The following is a 25,706-nucleotide window of genomic DNA, read 5'->3' as shown; positions in this document are numbered from 1 at the left end:
GTTGCTGGAGGCCCCTCTCAGTGGTATCCAGCACGCCGCCTTTGCCCACCACCACACAGCCTTCTATCTCTACAGCCAGCACCAGCTTGTGGATCCCTCGAGACCCAAGGACACTGCCTGTGAGTGCAACACCACCCTAAAGGCCAGGCTAAACAAGCACTGCAAGAACCCCAGCAATGGTGAGAAGATCATGCTCTGTAAATATGTAATATATATTTGTCCAACCCTAATCCCTTCAGCTTTTCTTAATATGTAATCTTGAGTGAATTTGCAACCTGTGTATATGAAACTCTAACCATGAGTATCTGTAGTAGACACATATACTTACTACCATTCTTTTTGAGTTTAGAGTTTATCTGTTTGTATCTTTATGTATATCACGTACTCTGAAGTCCTTATGTAATGTAACTGGTTCCACTGCAAAGCGCTCTGACATCTTCGGGTAAAGTATGCGCTATAAAAAAATGCATAAATAAATTTAAAGCAGAGTCACAGCTTGTCACGCCACTCAAAGGAGAGGCTCTGATGAAAATATCACACTTGTGAATAAAAAGGTGTTTTCACCCGTGTGGATGCTATGAAACATACAAAAATGTTCTTGGTTTCAGGCTTAGTGTATGGGTGGAGACCACCCTCCTTCCTAGCACACCTTCTGGTCTGGGCTTGTTGCTGGCTGCTGCCACTGTGTCTCTGACCCTCTCTGGCTCTAGTGTCCAACGACAGAGCTGATGTTCTTATTTCCAGCCCCTGAAGGTGCTACCTGCCTCCGGCTCCTCTTCTCTTTTGGGGTCCCCCCCCGTGGCCTCCTTGTCCTTATTCATTCTCTTGGCGAACCGCAGCTTCAAGCCCTCGACACTCACCTGCTGACCCTGTCAGCTGTAGCCACAACCAAGTCCACCTGTTCAACATTGTTTTAAAATCATACATTATGAACTGCATGTCATTATTTTGACTAGGTGTGTTTTTAATTCAATCGTTTTGTATTAAATATATTTTAGCTGGCACTATAAGAAGATAGGTATGTGTTTTGCTAGGTTTTCATGCTGTGTTGTTTTACTTTATTTGTGACACAGAAGCAGTATGAGCGCTTCAACAAGAAAAGATTCATGGTACGCAGATCAAAAAACAGTTTAAGCACAGAAAAAAGTTTGAATATAAGGCGTGAAAGTCGGAAAAGGGGGGACCACTACAGTGGGTAGGGACCTGAGAAAGAGAGGTGTGCTTTTGGTGGACTACGAATCCCATAGTGCATCACGGCAGCATAACAGAAAGTAGGAAGTGACTGTGGTAGCCTCATACACAAAGCAGGGGTGAGAACCTGCTAAATTGGTATTATTCCACTGTTGCTAGCCACAGACTTCTGATTCCCCAGTAAAGTGTGTGAATACCCCACGCTGTGTGGCTCTGTGTATAATATTACATTGGGAAATTGAATAAAGTAATTTTCCTTCAATGAGACAAAGCAATTGGAGGGAGTTGATTGTTTATGTGTTACTTATGAACTACTGTGTTCTGAGTCTCTAACCAAACACCACCTCCTGGCGTATGTCTTGGACTGTTCTGCCTTGAGGCCCTAAGAGTCAAGTGTTGGTAATCAGTTATTGGTCCAAACGCAGGTCAGGCCAAAAGACAGAACAAGAAAACAACACAGCTGCAGCCCACTCACCCCTGCATGCACTCTGGCCCCTGAACCAGTCCAGACTGTCACTTTTTTAATCTAATGAGGAGATCTAATCAGAGCAATCAGCTTTTGCAGTTTAAGGCAGAACAATGAAAACTGGACAATCACTTTCTGTAATCCCGGAAGTTGTAAAGTAATCTGAATAATCTCTTGTCGTGTATGACATACTAGAGGAATCGGATTAATCTCAATCTGTAATCAAATGCAGGGATAAAGTAATCACAGTAACCTTCTTTATTCTCATGTGGTGATCTCAATGAAGTAATTTGTTTCAGCAATGTGGTGTAAAGGAACGTGATATGGGCAATTATTTGCTCCAATCTGAAATGTAGTAAAGTAATCCCTTGTGAAATATGATAGACTGAATCATCTGCAATTTAATAAAGGGTACTGTGAGTTCACTTCCCTGAACTAATTTAGAGCAACAACAGCAACCTAAGAAGGGGTACAACGCAACTTAAACATCCTAAAAAAATACTGCGAGGCATTATTAATTAGTGTGCACACAAACACATCCTTTCAGATCACCTCACACTGTCATTTTACATTGTAATCCCCACAAGCTTCTTTCCATCATTAAAGATGTCATACCCACTCCACAGCCTCCAAAAAGTCAGAGCTTTAAGTGGGCCGGGTCTCACGGTGCTGAGCACCAGCAGTTTTTTAAAGGAGGCCTCGAAACGGGTCTCTATTGGGCTCTGTTTTGTGCCCTGGCACATGGGGTCCATTTTTTTCCAGACTGCAGTGACAGCAGGGACATCGATGTGCGAATGCTCACACTAATCAGTTCTCACTAGTGGAGTAGTTACGGCATGACGTCATGCCAGGTTAGCGTTGTAGGGGAAGGGAAATCATTTAAAAAGAGTCATTTTCTCTCTGGATTTCCCTTCTCTTTTTGAAACTCAGGAGCAACAACATTGTCGTGGTGTCACCATGGCTTTAAGTGGAAGTTTTTTCAATATTATATACAGACTATAGTTGCTGCTTATTTATCTTATGCAACTTACAACCATTGGAAAAGTCAATAGTCCTGACTTGTTGTAAGTATGATATTACTTGTTGTGTCATATCTGGATGCAATGACAGAAACAGCAAAATACAAGTCCGCCAGCACAGATTTTTAGCTAAGGTGTTTTAAGCCACGCCCTTAATTACATTGGCCAAGCCTCTTTGAGAGACCCCCCAGTTTTTTCATCCCACTTAAAGCACTGCAAAAAGTGTATAGTATTTATCAGCATTTTATAATTTTAGCCTCACTCAAGCGTGTGCCATTCTTTCACTCTTGTTTTTCATCGTAAAGCACCCCATCACCACAATTGTCTTATAGCGCTATATAAAAAGTTTGAATGAATTATTAAAAAAGACCAACACCAGGGTATTGTTTTTAAAAAGAGAATCAAAAATCAATTTGAACTTTTTGTGGATGGTACAAAAATGGAACCAACCACAGCATACATGTCCCAGGTGTTTTGAAGATGTCCACGCGAACCTACTATTACAACAGAGGAAGACACATTCTCCACATTCCATTCCAGCAGGAATAAGCCCTGACCAGCCACAATGGACAAATCCAAAAAACAGGGAATGCAGCAAAATAGTTCGTTGTCACCAGAAGGATCAAGAACCATAAAGAGACAGTGCTCTCAAGTGTTCCAAATCTATGCACGAGTACCTCATCTAGTACCGCATTTTAATTTGCATTTTGGGACATGCAGCCTATTTACTAAAATTGAGTCCACAATTCCCAGAATGCAAAGCAAAAACCTGAGCGTTTTAAAGAAACATTGCTGAACTGAAAGACATTGTGGAAAATCGTTGGTCGTGGATCGTTAAATGTTGAGGTGTTTTTATTTTGGTACTGCTGTCTGGGGAGGTATTCCAATAACGCTCTCTCTGGTGGCGGTGTAGTATTTTAGAGACTAGACGTAAGAGGCCCAGGTCGGTTTAGCAGCCAGTAGGCTGCAGCTCGGTGACCGTAAGGCTGTGAATCAGAGTCATTATTGGCCGGCAATTCAAATTTGTTTTAAGAAACAGTGCTTTCAAGCCAGTAATAGGACTTTTTTTCCGGAGCGAAAAAAAATTGGGAAGTTGAAAGGGAATTCCAAATCGTGTTCAGATAAAGCAGGTTATGCGACGGCGATAAGCACAGAAACCTCCCCTTTCAGTTGCTTCCTGTTTCGGGCCCCTCCTCTCTGGCAGGGTTTAGCCTTCTAGGAAGGCTGGCGTCAGATAGTTTCTCCCGCCGGGTCTACCTGCCAGCCCTACCTCTCTGCGGTGTTCCCACCCCTGGGTGTTGACACTGCCCGCTGAGGGCATGGCGACTTGCCACTATGTTTACGCCGCGATATGCACTGCTTCCCTAGATCCTGCATTAGGCCCCACCCTCCCAGGTGTAGTCCTGCCCAGAGGCAGGTACGGTGAGTCTCTTGTGTAGCTCCGCCCCCCGGGATAGACGCGCCCCTTCGTCTTTCCCGGAACCACAACAGGCGCCGGGCCATGGAGTCTATCCGAGGGTGGGACCCAGGAGAGAGCGCAGCCTGGCTCAGAGGTGAGGGGTCTGAACTGGCTCTGAAAGTACGAGGGGAAGTTCTTGCTAACCCCGAGGGTGTTAGTGGTTCTCAGAAAGATATCAAAGGCAGCTCTGAAAGGGGAGAGAGAGTATCCTACCCTGCGGTGAAAGTGGTGGAGGCGTACACCAGTTGATTCTTGGGAGTAGAATTTAATCCAACACTAGAAGGGAGGGGGAAGTGCATAATGAATCCAACTCCGCTCCGAACGGCTCCGAACGGCGAAGATGGGAGAGTCCAAGCCGACTCTTAAAGTGGGGGTACGTTTCTGAACTCTGCAAAGGAGTTGCCTCCCAGCTCTGAAGGAGAAAGTTCTTACAGATCGCTCTAAAAGGAAGAGAGTATAAACCATCCTTCAAAGAGTGTGGTGTAATGCAACTCTGAAACAGTGATGGCGTATCACAGTTCTGGAAGGTGCTTGTCCCAAACTTTGAAGATGGGGGTGGAACCCAACTTTGAGAGCCTCGAACGCATCCCAACTCTGGCAAGGGGATAGAATAGCTCAACTCTTCCAACGTGGGATGCATGAAAATGCAGCGCTGAAACAGCGACGATATAATGCAACTCCGAAATGGTTACCGTACAACCAAATATGAAAGAATGAGTGTTTAACCAGGGAGACTGGAATTGTGCGACTGGATGGGCGGTTTATGCGGCAGGCTTGACTGAGTTATTGTAGCAAGAATAGGCAAATTATGTGGCGTAATGGAGAACATTTTGTATTAGTAGTATTTGATTAGTTTCATATTATTACAAATGCTAACTTTGTCTGGGCAAAGCTTTCATCCTATTAGTAGCAGTTTAACACCCAAAGGCAGCAATAAGCAACTGAAATGTGACCAGTCAACCTTTGGAAACTGCTTTCTTTTCACACCACTGTATTTTAGTAACTATTGATCTGTACAGGCCCGGCTCCAGGAATTTTTATTTGGGTGGGCCACTGCGGGCTCGATTTGTTGCATATATGTCTAGGCAGGCCTGCTTCAGGGCCCTCCTTTATCTCTACTTAGTCTTACAAGGCCCAGTAAAACGCACTCTTTTCCAAATCTTTCTAAATATTATCACTCTCAAAAAGTGTTTTTTTCCATGTACTGTCCCTTTGATGGGAAGAGGAGGTTTCAGAGGTGGTAGTATCAGGCAAGTGACACTTCTAAGGCTCCCTCTGTGCAAGTCTTCAGGGAGAATCCCTCTTCATTACTGCCTCCACCTGACCCCGGACTCTGCAACGCACTCCCTTACAGGCTTGATTATCCACTACTCCTCTCCAGTGCACCTTATCTCGCAGCTGACCTTGGGTCCCAGCCCCATATCAGGCACCACTTTAATTTTTCCTGGTAAAAACATTAGTAAAATCACCTTCAAACTTAAAACATTGAATATAGCAGTAAAAATAATTAACACACACTTTAAAGTATGTTACACAGTAGCCCTTATGACCCGACTGCTAATTAAATAAACAAAAACAGAAAGGCGATGACAGGGCCGGCTTCGGGCGCTGATGCAAAAGTCTTTTTTGATGCTGCACCAATAACCTCTTTCTCTGTAAATACCTTTACTACCATCTTCCAACAGTGCCCCTCATCCTTCCATGGCCCCCCCTATTGACCTCCTCCTCGTAGTCCCTCACTGCCACATGTGCCCCTCATCTCCCCATAGCCCCTCCCCCTCATGACCTCCTCGGATTCCCTCACTGCCACCCTCCACCAGTGCCCCATATCTCTCTGTAGCCCCTTCCCCTCGTGACCTCCTCCTCAGACTCCGTCACTACCACCCTCCAGCACTGCCCCTAATCTCTCCCTAGCTCCCCCCCCCCCTCCACCCCATGATCTCTTCCTCGGATTCCCTTACTGCCATCAGTGCCCCTCATCGCTCCATAGCCCTTCACCCCACCCCCCTCCTCTGATTCCCTCACTGCCACCCTCCAACAGTGACCCTTATTTTTACGTAGCCCCTCATATGCATTTCATTTGTTGTCTAGCGCTACTCATATCAGTGTAGTGTGTCAGTACTTTACACCACGCACATATTATACAGAGACCATGACTCATACAAGTATGTAAACCAGTCTACAGGGAATGTCGCATAAGCCAATGAGGATTACAAGGTGTAGGAATCACATGTCATTCATACTGGTGAGCAGTATATTTTAAGAGGGTTTGGTCTGGGGAAACACAACCTTAGGATTTAAAGAGTATTCCATGGGGGTCAGCTTTACTGATAAAAATGTATATCTGCCCAAACATACTCATTTTAGCAACATTAGAATAATGAAAGACTGGGGAAGTTCTAACTATATCACAAAATAAAAAAAGGGAAGTTCTAACTATACCATTCATGTTTGTATGCAGCTCTTTGATGACAGTTTTTTGGTCACTGTCCTATGTTAGGATTGTAACTTCTGAACTGCAAGTAACACAAGGATCTCTGTCACAATGACAGTAACCCACTGAGCTTCCACATAAAATACAGTTCATCTACACTTAACTACTAACAGAGAAATGATTGCTGTCCAGCAGGATCATTAATCACCAGCGTTATCTGGGCATTTTGTATTGTCTTATTGTTGTCCTGCATCGTCCGTGATAATGATAAAAAAACTGTTTAAATGAAGCACACACGAAGGATGTGTCCTGCTGGGCTTGTTCAGATTTTAAAAAGAAAAAGAAATATTAACACATTCTCTTACCTACTCCATTAGTCAAACTTTGTGTCACAGCCTGATGTGATAAGCAGGTGCAGGGGCCAGGAAAGGTGAATAGGAATAAACAAACTTCTTTTCTCCTGCGCTGCATAGAAAAAGAAATATCCACGCAGCAGAACAGTAGGCAAAGGTTACTGTTGTCAAAGAACGGATTTGTCGCCTTTCGCCATGTGGAGATGAAGGGGTGAAAAAATAATCAAAGCCTCGTTTAAAGACCTGTGAAGTACTCGGTGCGGCTGCGATAATTTCTAAAACTGTCTCTGTGTGTGTGTGTGTGTGTGTGTGTGTGTGTGTGTGTGTGTGTGTGTGTGTGGGACCGGGAAGCTGTCTCGGCCGGGCTGACACACACTACGGGGGGGTTGAAGCACTTTGAACCCAATGGCGTGGCGCGCCTGCCTTGAAGTCCTCGCTGCGAGGGCCAAGGCTCATGTTTGGGAGGGCCTAGGCTCATGTTTGGGTGGGCCTGGCCCACCCGCTACAACCGGGCCTGGATCTGTATGAGCTAGAAATACATTGATTGTATACATCTTCAAATTATGCAGGAGATGATGGGTTATGGGGCAAATGCAACAAGTCCATAATTATGTGGAACGTGCTGCAGAATCACATAATTCCAGAGACCCTGAGTACATAGCCCGATTCTGAAAGGAAGATGAGTGTATAACCATCTATAAAAGAATGAGGCTATGCGCTGGCTATGAAACAGTAAGTGTTTAACCCAGCTAAGAAAGGTTGAGGGTATAAAACACCCCTAAAAAGATTTGGCATTAACTCCGATTTGAATGGATGGAGGGCATAACCCATTTATAAAAGGATGGGTAGCATAACCTAGCTGTGCAATGGTGAACCGGTATCCTATATCAAAAAGAGTTGGAATACCAAACTCTAAAACACGGTTACTCATAGTACGGCCCGCGGCCCGGCAAGCCTTCCTTGGCGGCCCGCGCAGACATCGTACCGGTGTTTTAAACAAAACAATTAAATAGTGTTAGCAAACACTGCCGGGTGCAGCAGCCCGGACTCTGAGACTCTGCTCTGTGGGGGCCGGGGATTCCAGTGATTGTCAAAGTGGAGATGCAGGGACCTAAGAGGTGAAATACGACAAAGCTTTATAAACATGTAAATGGTCTTTTAAAGAGCTGTGAAGTACTAGGGTGCGACTGTGTGTGCGCGTGCTAGGAAGCTGTCTCAGTGCGGCTGTGTGCGCGCGCTGGGAGCTGTCTCAGCCCGGGCTGAGGGCTGACACACACAGGGAGAGGGTGACAGGGAGAGGGTGACAGGGAGAGGGTGACAGAGAGAGGGTGACAGAGAGAGGGTGACAGAGAGAGGGTGACAGAGAGAGGGTGACAGAGAGAGGGTGACAGAGAGAGGGTGACAGAGAGAGGGTGACAGAGAGGGTGACAGAGGGAGGGTGACATAGGGAGAGGAAGGGAGACAGAGACAGAGGGAGGGTGACAGAGGGAGATGGAGGGTGACAGAGGGAGATGTAGGGAGGGAGAGGGAGGGTGACAGACAGAGGGAGGGAGACGGACAGAGGGAGACAGACAGACAGAGGGAGACAGACAGACAGAGGGAGACAGACAGACAGAGGGAGACAGACAGACAGACAGAGGGAGGGAGACAGACAGACAGAGGGAGGGAGGGAGACAGACAGACAGACAGACAGACAGACAGAGGGAGGGAGACAGACAGACAGACAGAGGGAGGGACACAGACAGACAGAGGGAGGGAGACAGACAGAGGGAGACAGACAGAGGGAGACAGACAGAGGGAGACAGACAGAGGGAGACAGACAGAGGGAGACAGACAGAGGGAGGGAGACACAGACAGAGGGAGGGAGACACAGACAGAGGGAGGGAGACACAGACAGAGGGAGGGAGACAGACAGAGGGAGGGAGACACAGACAGGAGGAGACAGACAGACAGACATAGGGAGGGAGACAGACAGACAGAGGGAGGGAGGGAGACAGACAGACAGACAGAGGGAGGGAGGGAGACAGACAGACAGACAGAGGGAGAGAGACAGACAGACAGACAGAGGGAGGGAGGGAGACAGACAGACAGAGGGAGGGAGGGAGACAGACAGACAGAGGGAGGGAGAGACAGACGGAGGGAGGGAGGGAGACAGACAGACAGACAGAGGGAGGGAGACAGACAGAGGGAGGGAGACACAGACAGAGGGAGGGAGACACAGACAGAGGGAGGGAGACAGACAGAGGGAGGGAGACACAGACAGGAGGAGACAGACAGACAGACATAGGGAGGGAGACAGACAGACAGAGGGAGGGAGGGAGACAGACAGACAGACAGAGGGAGGGAGGGAGACAGACAGACAGACAGAGGGAGAGAGACAGACAGACAGACAGAGGGAGGGAGGGAGACAGACAGACAGAGGGAGGGAGGGAGACAGACAGAGGGAGGGAGAGACAGACGGAGGGAGGGAGGGAGACAGACAGACAGACAGAGGGAGGGAGACAGACAGAGGGAGGGAGACAGACAGAGGGAGGGAGACAGACAGAGGGAGGGAGACAGACAGAGGGAGGGAGACAGACAGACAGAGGGAGGGAGACAGACAGAGGGAGGGAGACAGACAGAGGGAGACAGACAGACAGAGGGAGACAGACAGAGGGAGACAGACAGACAGAGGGAGACAGACAGACAGAGGGAGACAGACAGACAGAGGGAGACAGACAGACAGAGGGAGACAGACAGACAGAGGGAGACAGACAGACAGAGGGAGACAGACAGACAGAGGGAGACAGACAGACAGAGGGAGACAGACAGACAGAGGGAGACAGACAGAGGGAGACAGACAGAGGGAGACAGACAGAGGGAGACAGACAGAGGGAGACAGACAGAGGGAGACAGACAGAGGGAGACAGACAGACAGAGGGAGACAGACAGACAGAGGGAGACAGACAGACAGAGGGAGACAGACAGAGGGAGACAGACAGAGGGAGACAGACAGAGGGAGACAGACAGAGGGAGACAGACAGACAGAGGGAGACAGACAGACAGAGGGAGACAGACAGACAGAGGGAGACAGACAGACAGAGGGAGACAGACAGACAGAGGGAGACAGACAGACAGAGGGAGACAGACAGACAGAGGGAGGGAGACAGACAGACAGAGGGAGGGAGACAGACAGACAGACAGACAGAGGGAGGGAGACAGACAGACAGACAGAGGGAGGGAGACAGACAGACAGACAGACGGAGGGAGACAGACAGACAGACAGAGGGAGGGAGACAGACAGACAGAGGGAGGGAGACAGACAGACAGAGGGAGACAGACAGACAGAGGGAGACAGACAGACAGAGGGAGACAGACAGACAGAGGGAGACAGACAGACAGAGGGAGACAGACAGAGGGAGACAGACAGACAGAGGGAGACAGACAGACAGAGGGAGACAGACAGACAGAGGGAGACAGACAGAGGGAGACAGACAGAGGGAGGGAGACAGACAGACAGACAGAGGGAGGGAGACAGACAGACAGACAGACAGAGGGAGGGAGACAGACAGACAGACAGACAGAGGGAGGGAGACAGACAGAGGGAGGGAGACAGACAGAGGGAGGGAGACAGACAGAGGGAGGGAGACAGACAGACAGAGGGAGGGAGACACAGACAGGGAGGGAGGGAGACAGACAGACAGGGAGGGAGACAGGGAAGGAGGGAGACAGGGAAGGAGGGAGACAGGGAAGGAGGGAGACAGGGAAGGAGGGAGACAGGGAAGGAGGGAGACAGGGAAGGAGGGAGACAGGGAAGGAGGGAGACAGGGAGGGAGGGAGACAGGGAAGGAGGGAGGGAGACACAGACAGAGGGAGGGAGACACAGGCAGAGGGAGGGAGACACAGGCAGAGGGAGGGAGACACAGACAGAGGGAGGGAGACACAGACAGAGGGAGGGAGACAGAGGAGGAGACAGACAGAGAGAGGGAGGGAGACAGACGGGAGGGAGACAGACAGGAGGGAGACAGACAGGAGGGAGACAGACAGGAGGGAGACAGACAGGAGGGAGACAGACAGGAGGGAGACAGACAGGAGGGAGACAGACAGGAGGGAGACAGACAGGAGGGAGACAGACAGGAGGGAGACAGACAGGAGGGAGACAGACAGGAGGGAGACAGACAGGAGGGAGACAGACGGAGGGAGACAGACGGAGGGAGACAGCCAGGGAGGGAGGGAGACAGGAGACAGGGAAGGAGGGAGGGAGACAGGGAAGGAGGGAGGGAGACAGGGAAGGAGGGAGGGAGGGAGACAGGGAGGGAGACAGGGAGGGAGGGAGGGAGGGAGACAGGGAGGGAGGGAGGGAGGGAGACAGGGAAGGAGGGAGACAGGGAAGGAGGGAGACAGGGAAGGAGGGAGACAGGGAAGGAGGGAGACAGGGAAGGAGGGAGACAGGGAAGGAGGGAGACAGGGAGGGAGGGAGACAGACAGTGAGGGAGGGAGGGAGACAGACAGTGAGGGAGGGAGACAGACAGACAGAGGGAGGGAGACAGACAGACAGAGGGAGGGAGACACAGACAGAGGGAGGGAGACACAGACAGAGGGAGGGAGACACAGACAGAGGGAGGGAGACACAGACAGAGGGAGGGAGACACAGACAGAGGGAGGGAGACACAGACGGAGGGAGGGAGGGAGACAGAGGAGGAGACAGACAGAGAGAGGGAGGGAGACAGACAGGAGGGAGACAGACAGGAGGGAGACAGACAGGAGGGAGACAGACAGGAGGGAGACAGACAGGAGGGAGACAGACAGGAGGGAGACAGACAGGAGGGAGACAGACAGGAGGGAGACAGACAGGAGGGAGACAGACAGGAGGGAGACAGACAGGAGGGAGACAGACAGGAGGGAGACAGACGGAGGGAGACAGCCAGGGAGGGAGGGAGACAGGAGACAGGGAAGGAGGGAGGGAGACAGGGAAGGAGGGAGGGAGACAGGGAAGGAGGGAGGGAGACAGGGAAGGAGGGAGGGAGACAGGGAAGGAGGGAGGGAGACAGGGAAGGAGGGGAGGGAGACAGGGAAGGAGGGAGGGAGACAGGGAAGGAGGGAGGGAGACAGGGAAGGAGGGAGGGAGACAGGGAAGGAGGGAGGGAGACAGGGAAGGAGGGGAGGGAGACAGGGAAGGAGGGAGGGAGACAGGGAGGGAGACAGACAGACAGGGAGGGAGACAGACAGAGAGGGAGGGAGGGAGACAGACAGAGAGGGAGGGAGACAGGGAAGGAGGGAGGGAGACAGGGAAGGAGGGAGGGAGACAGGGAAGGAGGGAGGGAGACAGGGAAGGAGGGGAGGGAGACAGGGAAGGAGGGAGGGAGACAGGGAGGGAGACAGACAGGGAGGGAGGGAGACAGACAGAGAGGGAGGGAGGGAGACAGACAGAGGGAGGGAGACAGGGAAGGAGGGAGGGAGACAGGGAAGGAGACAGGGAGACAGGGAGGGAGGGAGGGAGACAGGGAGGGAGGGAGGGAGGGAGACAGGGAGGGAGGGAGACAGGGAGGGAGACAGACAGACAGAGAGGGAGGGAGGGAGACAGACAGAGAGGGAGGGAGACAGGGAAGGAGGGAGGGAGACAGGGAAGGAGGGAGGGAGACAGGGAAGGAGGGAGACAGGGAGGGAGACAGACAGACAGGGAGGGAGACAGGGAGACAGACAGACAGGGAGGGAGACAGGGAGGGAGACAGGGAAGGAGGGAGACGGGGAAGGAGGGAGACAGGGAGGGAGGGAGACAGGGAAGGAGGGTGGGAGACAGACAGGGAGACAGACAGACAGAGAGACACAGACAGACAGGGAGACACAGACAGACAGGGAGACACAGACAGACAGGGAGGGAGACAGACAGATAGGGAGGGAGACAGACAGACAGGGAGGGAGACAGACAGACAGGGAGGGAGACAGACAGACAGACAGGGAGGGAGACAGACAGACAGACAGGGAGGGAGACAGACAGACAGGGAGGGAGACAGACAGACAGGGAGGGAGACAGACAGACAGGGAGGGAGACAGACAGACAGGGAGGGAGACAGACAGACAGGGAGGGAGACAGACAGACAGGGAGGGAGACAGACAGACAGACAGACAGGGAGACAGACAGACAGACAGACAGGGAGACAGACAGACAGACAGGGAGACAGACAGACAGACAGGGAGACAGACAGACAGACCGGGAGGGAGACAGACAGACAGACAGACAGACAGGGAAAGAGACAGACAGACAGACAGACAGACAGGGAGGGAGACAGACAGACAGACAGGGAGGGAGACAGACAGACAGACAGGGAGGGAGACAGACAGACAGACAGGGAGGGAGACAGACAGACAGACAGGGAGGGAGACAGACAGACAGGGAGGGAGACAGACAGACAGACAGACAGACAGACAGGGAAAGAGACAGACAGACAGACAGGGAGGGAGACAGACAGACAGACAGGGAGACAGACAGACAGACAGACAGACAGGGAGGGAGACAGACAGACAGACAGGGAGGGAGACAGACAGACAGACAGGGAGACAGACAGACAGACAGGGAAAGAGACAGACAGACAGGGAGGGAGACAGGGAGGGAGACAGGGAGGGAGACAGGGAGGGAGACAGGGAGGGAGACAGACAGACAGGGAGGGAGGGAGACAGACAGGGAGGGAGGGAGGGAGACAGACAGGGAGGGAGGGAGACAGACAGGGAGGGAGGGAGACAGACAGACAGACAGGGAGGGAGACAGACAGACAGACAGGGAGGGAGACAGACAGACAGACAGGGAGGGAGACAGACAGACAGACAGACAGACAGGGAGGGAGACAGACAGACAGACAGACAGGGAGACAGACAGTCAGACAGGGAAAGAGACAGACAGACAGGGAGGGAGACAGGGAGGGAGACAGGGAGGGAGACAGGGAGGGAGACAGACAGACAGACAGGGAGACAGACAGACAGACAGGGAGGGAGACAGACAGACAGACAGGGAGGGAGACAGACAGACAGACAGGGAGGGAGACAGACAGACAGACAGGGAGGGAGACAGACAGACAGACAGGGAAAGAGACAGACAGACAGGGAGGGAGACAGGGAGGGAGACAGGGAGGGAGACAGGGAGGGAGACAGGGAGGGAGACAGGGAGGGAGACAGACAGACAGACAGGGAGGGAGACAGACAGACAGGGAGGGAGACAGACAGACAGACGGGGAGGGAGACAGACAGACAGACGGGGAGGGAGACAGACAGACAGACAGGGAGGGAGACAGACAGACAGACAGGGAGACAGACAGACAGACAGACAGGGAGGGAGACAGACAGACAGGGAGGGAGACAGACAGACAGAGAGGGAGACAGACAGACAGGGAGGGAGACAGACAGACAGAGAGGGAGACAGACCGACAGACAGGGAGGGAGACAGACCCACAGACAGACAGACAGGGAGGGAGACAGACCGACAGACAGACAGGGAGGGAGACAGACCGACAGACAGACAGGGAGGGAGACAGACCGACAGACAGACAGACAGGGAGGGAGACAGACCGACAGACAGACAGACAGGGAGGGAGACAGACCGACAGACAGACAGACAGACAGGGAGGGAGACAGACCGACAGACAGACAGACAGACAGGGAGGGAGACAGACCGACAGACAGGGAGGGAGACAGACCGACAGACAGACAGGGAGGGAGACAGACCGACAGACAGACAGGGAGGGAGACAGACCGACAGACAGACAGGGAGGGAGACAGACCGACAGACAGACAGGGAGGGAGACAGACCGACAGACAGACAGGGAGGGAGACAGACCGACAGACAGACAGGGAGGGAGACAGACCGACAGACAGACAGGGAGGGAGACAGACCGACAGACAGACCAACAGACAGACAGGGAGGGAGACAGACCGACAGACAGACAGGGAGGGAGACAGACAGACAGACAGGGAGGGAGACAGACAGACAGAGAGGGAGACAGACAGACAGGGAGGGAGACAGACAGACAGAGAGGGAGACAGACCGACAGACAGGGAGGGAGACAGACCCACAGACAGACAGACAGGGAGGGAGACAGACCGACAGACAGACAGGGAGGGAGACAGACCGACAGACAGACAGGGAGGGAGACAGACCGACAGACAGACAGACAGGGAGGGAGACAGACCGACAGACAGACAGACAGGGAGGGAGACAGACCGACAGACAGACAGACAGACAGGGAGGGAGACAGACCGACAGACAGACAGACAGACAGGGAGGGAGACAGACCGACAGACAGGGAGGGAGACAGACCGACAGACAGACAGGGAGGGAGACAGACCGACAGACAGACAGGGAGGGAGACAGACCGACAGACAGACAGGGAGGGAGACAGACCGACAGACAGACAGGGAGGGAGACAGACCGACAGACAGACAGGGAGGGAGACAGACCGACAGACAGACAGGGAGGGAGACAGACCGACAGACAGACCAACAGACAGACAGGGAGGGAGACAGACCGACAGACAGACAGGGAGGGAGACAGACAGACAGACAGGGAGGGAGACAGACAGACAGACAGGGAGGGAGACAGACCGACAGACAGGGAGGGAGACAGACCGACAGACAGACAGGGAGGGAGACAGACCGACAGACAGACAGGGAGGGAGACAGACCGACAGACAGACAGGGAGGGAGACAGACCGACAGACAGACAGGGAGGGAGACAGACCGACAGACAGACAGGGAGGGAGACAGACCGACAGACAGACAGGGAGGGAGACAGACCGACAGACAGACAGGGAGGGAGACAGACCGACAGACAGACAGGGAGGGAGACAGACCGACAGACAGACAGGGAGGGAGACAGACCGACAGACAGACAGGGAGGGAGACAGACCGACAGACAGACAGGGAGGGAGACAGACCCACAGACAGACAGGGAGGGAGACAGACCAACACAGACAGGGAGGGAGACAGACCAACACAGACAGGGAGGGAGACAGACCAACACAGACAGGGAGGGAGACAGACCGACAGACAGACAGGGAGGGAGACAGACCGACAGACAGACAGGGAGGGAGACAGACCGACCGACAGACAGACAGGGAGGGAGACAGACCGACCGACAGACAGGGAGGGAGACAGACCGACCGACAGACAGGGAGGGAGACAGACCGACAGACAGACAGGGAGGGAGACAGACCGACAGACAGACAGACAGGGAGGGAGACAGACCGACAGACAGACAGGGAGGGAGACAGACCGACAGACAGACAGACAGGGAGGGAGACAGACCGACAGACAGACAGGGAGGGAGACAGACCGACAGACAGACAGGGAGGGAGACAGACCGACAGACAGACAGGGAGGGAGACAGACCGACAGACAGACAGGGAGGGAGACAGACCGACAGACAGACAGGGAGGGAGACAGACCGACAGACAGACAGGGAGGGAGACAGACCGACAGACAGACAGGGAGGGAGACAGACCAACAGACAGACAGGGAGGGAGACAGACCGACAGACAGACAGGGAGGGAGACAGACCGACAGACAGACCAACAGACAGACAGGGAGGGAGACAGACCGACAGACAGACAGGGAGGGAGACAGACAGACAGACAGACAGACAGGGAGGGAGACAGACCGACAGACAGGGAGGGAGACAGACCGACAGGGAGGGAGGGAGGGAGGGAGACAGACCGACAGGGAGGGAGGGAGGGAGACAGACAGGGAGGGAGACAGGGAAGGAGACAGACAGACAGGGAGACAGACAGACAGGGAGACAGACAGACAGGGAGACAGACAGACAGGGAGACAGACAGACAGGGAGACAGACAGACAGGGAGACAGACAGACAGGGAGACAGACAGACAGGGAGACAGACAGACAGGGAGACAGACAGACAGGGAGACAGACAGACAGGGAGACAGATAGGGAGGGAGACAGACAGACAGGGAGACAGACAGACAGACAGGGAGACAGACAGACAGACAGGGAGACAGACAGACAGACAGGGAGACAGACAGACAGACAGGGAGACAGACAGACAGGGAGGGAGACAGACAGACAGGGAGGGAGACAGACAGACAGAGAGGGAGACAGACAGACAGGGAGGGAGACAGACAAACAGAGAGGGAGACAGACAGACAGAGAGGGAGGGAGACAGACCGACAGACAGGGAGGGAGACAGACCGACAGACAGGGAGGGAGACAGACCGACAGACAGGGAGGGAGACAGACCGACAGACAGGGAGGGAGACAGACCGACAGACAGGGAGGGAGACAGACCGACAGACAGGGAGGGAGACAGACCGACAGACAGGGAGGGAGACAGACCGACAGACAGGGAGGGAGACAGACCGACAGACAGGGAGGGAGACAGACCGACAGACAGGGAGGGAGACAGACCGACAGACAGGGAGGGAGACAGACCGACAGACAGACAGGGAGACAGACCGACAGACAGACAGGGAGACAGACCGACAGGGAGGGAGGGAGACAGACCGACAGGGAGGGAGGGAGACAGACCGACAGGGAGGGAGGGAGACAGACCGACAGGGAGGGAGGGAGACAGACCGACAGGGAGGGAGGGAGACAGACCGACAGGGAGGGAGGGAGACAGACCGACAGACAGGGAGGGAGACAGACCGACAGACAGGGAGGGAGACAGGGAGGGAGACAGGGAAGGAGACAGACAGACAGACAGACAGGGAGACAGACAGACAGACAGGGAGACAGACAGACAGGGAGACAGACAGACAGGGAGACAGACAGACAGGGAGACAGACAGACAGGGAGACAGACAGACAGGGAGACAGACAGACAGGGAGACAGACAGACAGGGAGACAGACAGGGAGACAGACAGACAGACAGACAGACAGGGAGGGAGGGAGACAGACAGACAGGGAGGGAGACAGACAGACAGGGAGGGAGACAGACAGACAGACAGACAGGGAGACAGACAGACAGACAGGGAGACAGACAGACAGACAGACAGGGAGGGAGACAGACAGACAGACAGACAGGGAGGGAGACAGACAGACAGACAGGGAGGGAGACAGACAGACAGACAGACAGGGAGGGAGACAGACAGACAGACAGGGAGGGAGACAGACAGACAGACAGACAGGGAGGGAGACAGACAGACAGACAGGGAGGGAGACAGACAGACAGACAGGGAGGGAGACAGACAGGAGACAGACAGACCGACAGGGAGGGAGACAGACCGACAGGGAGGGAGACAGACCGACAGGGAGGGAGACAGACAGACAGACGGGGAGGGAGACAGACAGACAGACAGGGAGGGAGACAGACAGACAGGGAGGGAGACAGGGAAGGAGACAGACAGACAGACAGGGAGACAGACAGACAGGGAGACAGACAGACAGGGAGACAGACAGACAGGGAGACAGACAGACAGGGAGACAGACAGACAGGGAGACAGACAGACAGGGAGACAGACAGACAGGGAGACAGACAGACAGGGAGACAGATAGGGAGGGAGACAGACAGACAGACAGACAGGGAGACAGACAGACAGACAGGGAGGAAGACAGACAGACAGACAGGGAGACAGACAGACAGGGAGGGAGACAGACAGACAGGGAGGGAGACAGACAGACAGAGAGGGAGACAGACAGACAGGGAGGGAGACAGACAGACAGAGAGGGAGACAGACAGACAGAGAGGGAGGGAAACAGACCGACAGACAGGGAGGGAGACAGACCGACAGACAGGGAGGGAGCACGACCGACAGACAGGGAGGGAGACAGACCGACAGACAGGGAGGGAGACAGACCGACAGACAGGGAGGGAGACAGACCGACAGACAGGGAGGGAGACAGACCGACAGACAGGGAGGGAGACAGACCGACAGACAGGGAGGGAGACAGACCGACAGACAGGGAGGGAGACAGACCGACAGACAGGGAGGGAGACAGACCGACAGACAGGGAGGGAGACAGACCGACAGACAGACAGGGAGACAGACCGACAGACAGGGAGGGAGACAGACCGACAGGGAGGGAGGGAGACAGACCGACAGACAGGGAGGGAGACAGACCGACAGACAGGGAGGGAGACAGGGAGGGAGACAGGGAGGGAGACAGGGAAGGAGACAGACAGACAGACAGGGAGACAGACAGACAGGGAGACAGACAGACAGGGAGACAGACAGACAGGGAGACAGACAGACAGGGAGACAGACAGACAGGGAGACAGACAGACAGGGAGACAGACAGACAGGGAGACAGACAGACAGGGAGACAGACAGACAGGGAGACAGACAGACAGGGAGACAGACAGACAGGGAGACAGACAGGGAGGGAGACAGACAGGGAGGGAGACAGACAGGGAGGGAGACAGACAGGGAGGGAGACAGACAGGGAGGGAGACAGACAGACAGGGAGGGAGACAGACAGACAGGGAGGGAGACAGACAGACAGGGAGGGAGACAGACAGGGAGGGAGACAGACAGACAGACAGGGAGGGAGACAGAGACAGACAGGGAGGGAGACAGAGACAGACAGGGAGGGAGACAGACAGACAGGGAGGGAGACAGACAGACAGGGAGGGAGACAGACAGACAGACAGGGAGGGAGACAGACAGACAGGGAGGGAGACAGACAGACAGGGAGGGAGACAGACAGACAGACAGACAGGGAGGGAGACAGACAGGGAGGGAGGGAGACAGACAGGGAGGGAGGGAGACAGACAGACAGGGAGGGAGGGAGGGAGACAGACAGACAGGGAGGGAGACAGACAGACAGGGAGGGAGACAGACAGGGAGGGAGGGAGACAGACAGACAGGGAGGGAGGGAGGGAGACAGACAGGGAGGGAGGGAGACAGACAGGGAGGGAGGGAGACAGACAGGGAGGGAGGGAGACAGACAGGGAGGGAGGGAGACAGACAGACAGACAGACAGACAGGGAGGGAGACAGACAGGGAGACAGACAGACAGGGAGACAGACAGACAGGGAGACAGACAGACAGGGAGACAGACAGACAGGGAGACAGACAGACGGGGAGGGAGACAGACAGACAGACAGGGAGGGAGACAGACAGACAGGGAGGGAGGGAGACAGACAGGGAGGGAGGGAGACAGACAGGGAGGGAGACAGACAGGGAGGGAGGGAGGGAGACAGACAGACAGGGAGGGAGGGAGACAGACAGACAGGGAGACAGACAGGGAGACAGACAGGGAGACAGACAGACAGACAGGGAGACAGACAGACAGACAGGGAGACAGACAGACAGACAGGGAGACAGACAGACAGACAGGGAGACAGACAGACAGAGAGGGAGGGAGACAGACAGACAGACAGAGAGGGAGGGAGACAGACAGACAGACAGACAGGGAGGGAGACAGACAGACAGACAGACAGGGAGGGAGACAGACAGACAGACAGACAGGGAGGGAGACAGACAGACCGACAGACAGGGAGGGAGACAGACAGACCGACAGACAGGGAGGGAGACAGACCGACAGACAGACAGGGAGGGAGACAGACAGACAGACAGACAGGGAGGGAGACAGACCGACAGACAGACAGGGAGGGAGACAGACCGACAGACAGACAGGGAGGGAGACAGACCGACAGACAGACAGGGAGGGAGACAGACCGACAGACCGACAGACCGACAGGGAGGGAGACAGACCGACAGACCGACAGGGAGGGAGACAGACCGACAGACCGACAGGGAGGGAGACAGACCGACAGACCGACAGGGAGGGAGACAGACCGACAGACCGACAGGGAGGGAGACAGACCGACAGACAGGGAGGGAGACAGACCGACAGACAGGGAGGGAGACAGACCGACAGACAGACAGGGAGACAGACCGACAGGGAGGGAGGGAGACAGACCGACAGGGAGGGAGGGAGACAGACCGACAGGGAGGGAGGGAGACAGACCGACAGGGAGGGAGGGAGACAGACCGACAGGGAGGGAGGGAGACAGACCGACAGGGAGGGAGGGAGACAGACCGACAGGGAGGGAGGGAGACAGACCGACAGGGAGGGAGGGAGACAGACCGACAGACAGGGAGGGAGACAGACCGACAGACAGGGAGGGAGACAGGGAGGGAGACAGGGAGGGAGACAGGGAGGGAGACAGGGAAGGAGACAGACAGACAGGGAGACAGACAGACAGGGAGACAGACAGACAGGGAGACAGACAGACAGGGAGACAGACAGACAGGGAGACAGACAGACAGGGAGACAGACAGGGAGGGAGACAGACAGGGAGGGAGACAGACAGGGAGGGAGACAGACAGGGAGGGAGGGAGGGAGCCAGGGAGGGAGACAGGGAGGGAGACAGACAGACAGGGAGGGAGGGAGACAGACAGACAGGGAGGGAGACAGACAGACAGACAGGGAGGGAGACAGACAGACAGACAGGGAGGGAGAAAGACAGACAGGGAGGGAGACAGACAGACAGGGAGGGAGACAGACACAGACAGACAGACAGGGAGAAGGACAGACAGGGAGGGAGGGAGACAGACAGGGAGGGAGACAGACAGACAGGGAGGGAGGGAGGGAGACAGACAGGGAGGGAGGGAGACAGGGAGGGAGGGAGACAGACAGGGAGGGAGGGAGACAGACAGACAGACAGGGAGGGAGGGAGGGAGACAGACAGGGAGGGAGGGAGGGAGACAGACAGGGAGGGAGGGAGACAGACAGACAGGGAGGGAGACAGACAGACAGGGAGGGAGGGAGACAGACAGACAGACAGACAGGGAGGGAGACAGACAGACAGGGAGGGAGACAGACAGACAGGGAGGGAGACAGACAGACAGGGAGGGAGACAGACAGACAGGGAGGGAGGGAGACAGACAGGGAGGGAGGGAGACAGACAGGGAGGGAGGGAGACAGACCGACAGGGAGGGAGGGAGACAGACCGACAGGGAGGGAGGGAGACAGACCGACAGGGAGGGAGGGAGACAGACCGACAGACAGGGAGGGAGACAGACCGACAGACAGGGAGGGAGACAGACCGACAGACAGGGAGGGAGACAGACCGACAGACAGGGAGGGAGACAGACCGACAGACAGGGAGGGAGACAGACCGACAGACAGGGAGGGAGACAGGGAGGGAGACAGGGAGGGAGACAGGGAGGGAGACAGGGAGGGAGACAGGGAAGGAGACAGACAGACAGACAGGGAGACAGACAGACAGGGAGACAGACAGACAGGGAGATAGACAGACAGGGAGACAGACAGACAGGGAGACAGACAGACAGAGAGACAGACAGACAGGGAGACAGACAGACAGGGAGACAGACAGACAGGGAGACAGACAGACAGGGAGACAGACAGACAGGGAGACAGACAGACAGGGAGACAGACAGACAGGGAGACAGACAGACAGGGAGACAGACAGGGAGGGAGACAGACAGGGAGGGAGACAGACAGGGAGGGAGACAGACAGACAGACAGGGAGGGAGACAGACAGACAGGGAGGGAGACAGACAGACAGGGAGGGAGACAGACAGACAGGGAGGGAGACAGACAGACAGACAGGGAGGGAGACAGACAGACAGACAGGGAGGGAGACAGACAGACAGGGAGGGAGACAGACAGACAGACAGACAGGGAGGGAGACAGACAGACAGGGAGGGAGACAGACAGACAGACAGACAGGGAGGGAGACAGACAGACAGGGAGGGAGACAGACAGACAGACAGACAGACAGACAGACAGGGAGGGAGACAGACAGGGAGGGAGGGAGACAGACAGGGAGGGAGGGAGACAGACAGGGAGGGAGGGAGACAGACAGGGAGGGAGGGAGGCAGACAGGGAGGGAGGGAGACAGACAGGGAGGGAGGGAGACAGACAGGGAGGGAGGGAGACAGACAGGGAGGGAGGGAGACAGACAGACAGACAGACAGACAGGGAGGGAGACAGACAGACAGGGAGGGAGACAGACAGACAGGGAGGGAGACAGACAGACAGGGAGGGAGACAGACAGACAGGGAGGGAGACAGACAGACAGGGAGGGAGACAGACAGACAGGGAGGGAGACAGACAGACAGGGAGGGAGGGAGACAGACAGGGAGGGAGACAGACAGACAGACAGGGAGGGAGGGAGACAGACAGACAGGGAGACAGACAGACAGGGAGACAGACAGACAGGGAGACAGACAGACAGACAGACAGGGAGACAGACAGACAGACAGGGAGACAGACAGACAGACAGACAGGGAGACAGACAGACAGACAGACAGACAGGGAGACAGACAGACAGACAGACAGACAGGGAGACAGACAGACAGACAGGGAGACAGACAGACAGACAGACAGACAGGGAGACAGACAGACAGACAGACAGACAGGGAGACAGACAGACAGACAGACCGACAGACAGGGAGGGAGACAGACAGACAGGGAGACAGACAGACAGGGAGGGAGACAGACCGACAGACAGACAGGAAGGGAGACAGACCGACAGACAGACAGGGAGGGAGACAGACCGACAGACAGACAGGGAGGGAGACAGACCGACAGACAGACAGGGAGGGAGACAGACCGACAGACAGACAGGGAGGGAGACAGACCGACAGACAGACAGGGAGGGAGACAGACCGACAGACAGACAGGGAGGGAGACAGACCGACAGACAGACAGGGAGGGAGACAGACCGACAGACAGACAGGGAGGGAGACAGACCGACAGACAGACAGGGAGGGAGACAGACCGACAGACAGGGAGGGAGACAGACCGACAGACAGGGAGGGAGACAGACCGACAGACAGACAGGGAGGTAGACAGACCGACAGACCGACAGGGAGGGAGACAGACCGACAGACCGACAGGGAGGGAGACAGACCGACAGACCGACAGGGAGGGAGACAGACCGACAGACCGACAGGGAGGGAGACAGACCGACAGACCGACAGGGAGGGAGACAGACCGACAGACCGACAGGGAGGGAGACAGACCGACAGACAGGGAGGGAGACAGACCGACAGACAGGGAGGGAGACAGACCGACAGACAGGGAGGGAGACAGACCGACAGACAGGGAGGGAGACAGACCGACAGACAGGGAGGGAGACAGACCGACAGACAGGGAGGGAGACAGACCGACAGACAGGGAGGGAGACAGACCGACAGGGAGGGAGGGAGACAGACCGACAGGGAGGGAGGGAGACAGACCGACAGGGAGGGAGGGAGACAGACCGACAGGGAGGGAGGGAGACAGACCGACAGACAGGGAGGGAGACAGACCGACAGACAGGGAGGGAGACAGACCGACAGACAGGGAGGGAGACAGACCGACAGACAGGGAGGGAGACAGGGAGGGAGACAGGGAAGGAGACAGACAGACAGGGAGACAGACAGACAGGGAGACAGACAGACAGGGAGACAGACAGACAGGGAGACAGACAGACAGGGAGACAGACAGACAGGGAGACAGACAGACAGGGAGACAGACAGACAGGGAGGGAGACAGACAGACAGGGAGGGAGACAGACAGACAGACAGGGAGGGAGACAGACAGACAGACAGGGAGGGAGACAGACAGACAGACAGGGAGGGAGACAGACAGACAGACAGGGAGGGAGACAGACCGACAGACAGGGAGGGAGACAGACCGACAGACAGGGAGGGAGACAGGGAGGGAGACAGGGAGGGAGACAGGGAGGGAAGGAGACAGGGAAGGAGACAGACAGACAGGGAGACAGACAGACAGGGAGACAGACAGACAGGGAGACAGACAGGGAGACAGACAGACAGGGAGACAGACAGACAGGGAGACAGACAGACAGGGAGACAGACAGACAGGGAGACAGACAGACAGGGAGACAGACAGACAGGGAGACAGACAGACAGGGAGACAGACAGACAGGGAGACAGACAGACAGGGAGACAGACAGACAGGGAGACAGACAGACAGGGAGACAGACAGACAGGGAGACAGACAGACAGGGAGGGAGACAGACAGACAGACAGACAGACAGGGAGGGAGACAGACAGACAGACAGGGAGGGAGACAGACAGACAGACAGGGAGGGAGACAGACAGACAGACAGGGAGGGAGACAGACAGACAGACAGGGAGGGAGACAGACAGACAGACAGGGAGGGAGACAGACAGACAGGGAGGGAGACAGACAGACAGGGAGGGAGACAGACAGACAGACAGACAAACAGGGAGGGAGACAGACAGGGAGGGAGGGAGACAGACAGGGAGGGAGGGAGACAGACAGACAGGGAGGGAGGGAGGGAGACAGACAGGGAGGGAGGGAGACAGACAGGGAGGGAGGGAGACAGACAGGGAGGGAGGGAGACAGACAGACAGGGAGACAGACAGACAGACAGGGAGGGAGGGAGACAGACAGACAGGGAGGGAGGGAGACAGACAGACAGGGAGGGAGGGAGACAGACAGACAGGGAGGGAGGGAGACAGACAGACAGACAGGGAGGGAGGGAGACAGACAGACAGACAGGGAGGGAGACAGACAGACAGGGAGGGAGGGAGACAGACAGACAGGGAGGGAGGGAGGGAGACAGACAGGGAGGGAGGGAGACAGACAGACAGGGAGACAGACAGACAGACAGGGAGACAGACAGACAGACAGGGAGGGAGGGAGACAGACAGACAGGGAGGGAGGGAGACAGACAGACAGGGAGGGAGGGAGACAGACAGACAGGGAGGGAGGGAGACAGACAGACAGGGAGGGAGGGAGACAGACAGACAGGGAGGGAGGGAGACAGACAGACAGACAGGGAGGGAGACAGACAGACAGACAGGGAGGGAGACAGACAGACAGGGAGGGAGACAGACAGACAGGGAGGGAG

General features: G+C 55.3%; 1 protein-coding gene across 1 annotated transcript in view; it reads left to right on the top strand.

The window, feature by feature from the left end:
* Positions 1 to 4,079: 4,079 nt before the first annotated feature.
* CNKSR1 (connector enhancer of kinase suppressor of Ras 1) overlaps positions 4,080 to 25,706 on the top strand; it is a 455,956-nt gene continuing 434,329 nt past the window's right edge. The window contains exon 1 of the mRNA XM_085647776.1: positions 4,080 to 4,229. Within this exon, the coding sequence (XP_085503902.1) occupies positions 4,178 to 4,229 (52 nt within the window). The 5' untranslated portion in view covers positions 4,080 to 4,177. The remainder of the gene's footprint in view (positions 4,230 to 25,706) is intronic.

The sequence above is a fragment of the Triturus cristatus genome, chromosome 3_2, assembly GCF_964204655.1.
Source record: "Triturus cristatus chromosome 3_2, aTriCri1.1, whole genome shotgun sequence".
In the NCBI taxonomy this organism is placed as follows: domain Eukaryota; kingdom Metazoa; phylum Chordata; class Amphibia; order Caudata; family Salamandridae; genus Triturus; species Triturus cristatus.
Note: the sequence above shows the minus strand (reverse complement) of the source record. Positions and strands in the feature narration are given on the sequence as shown.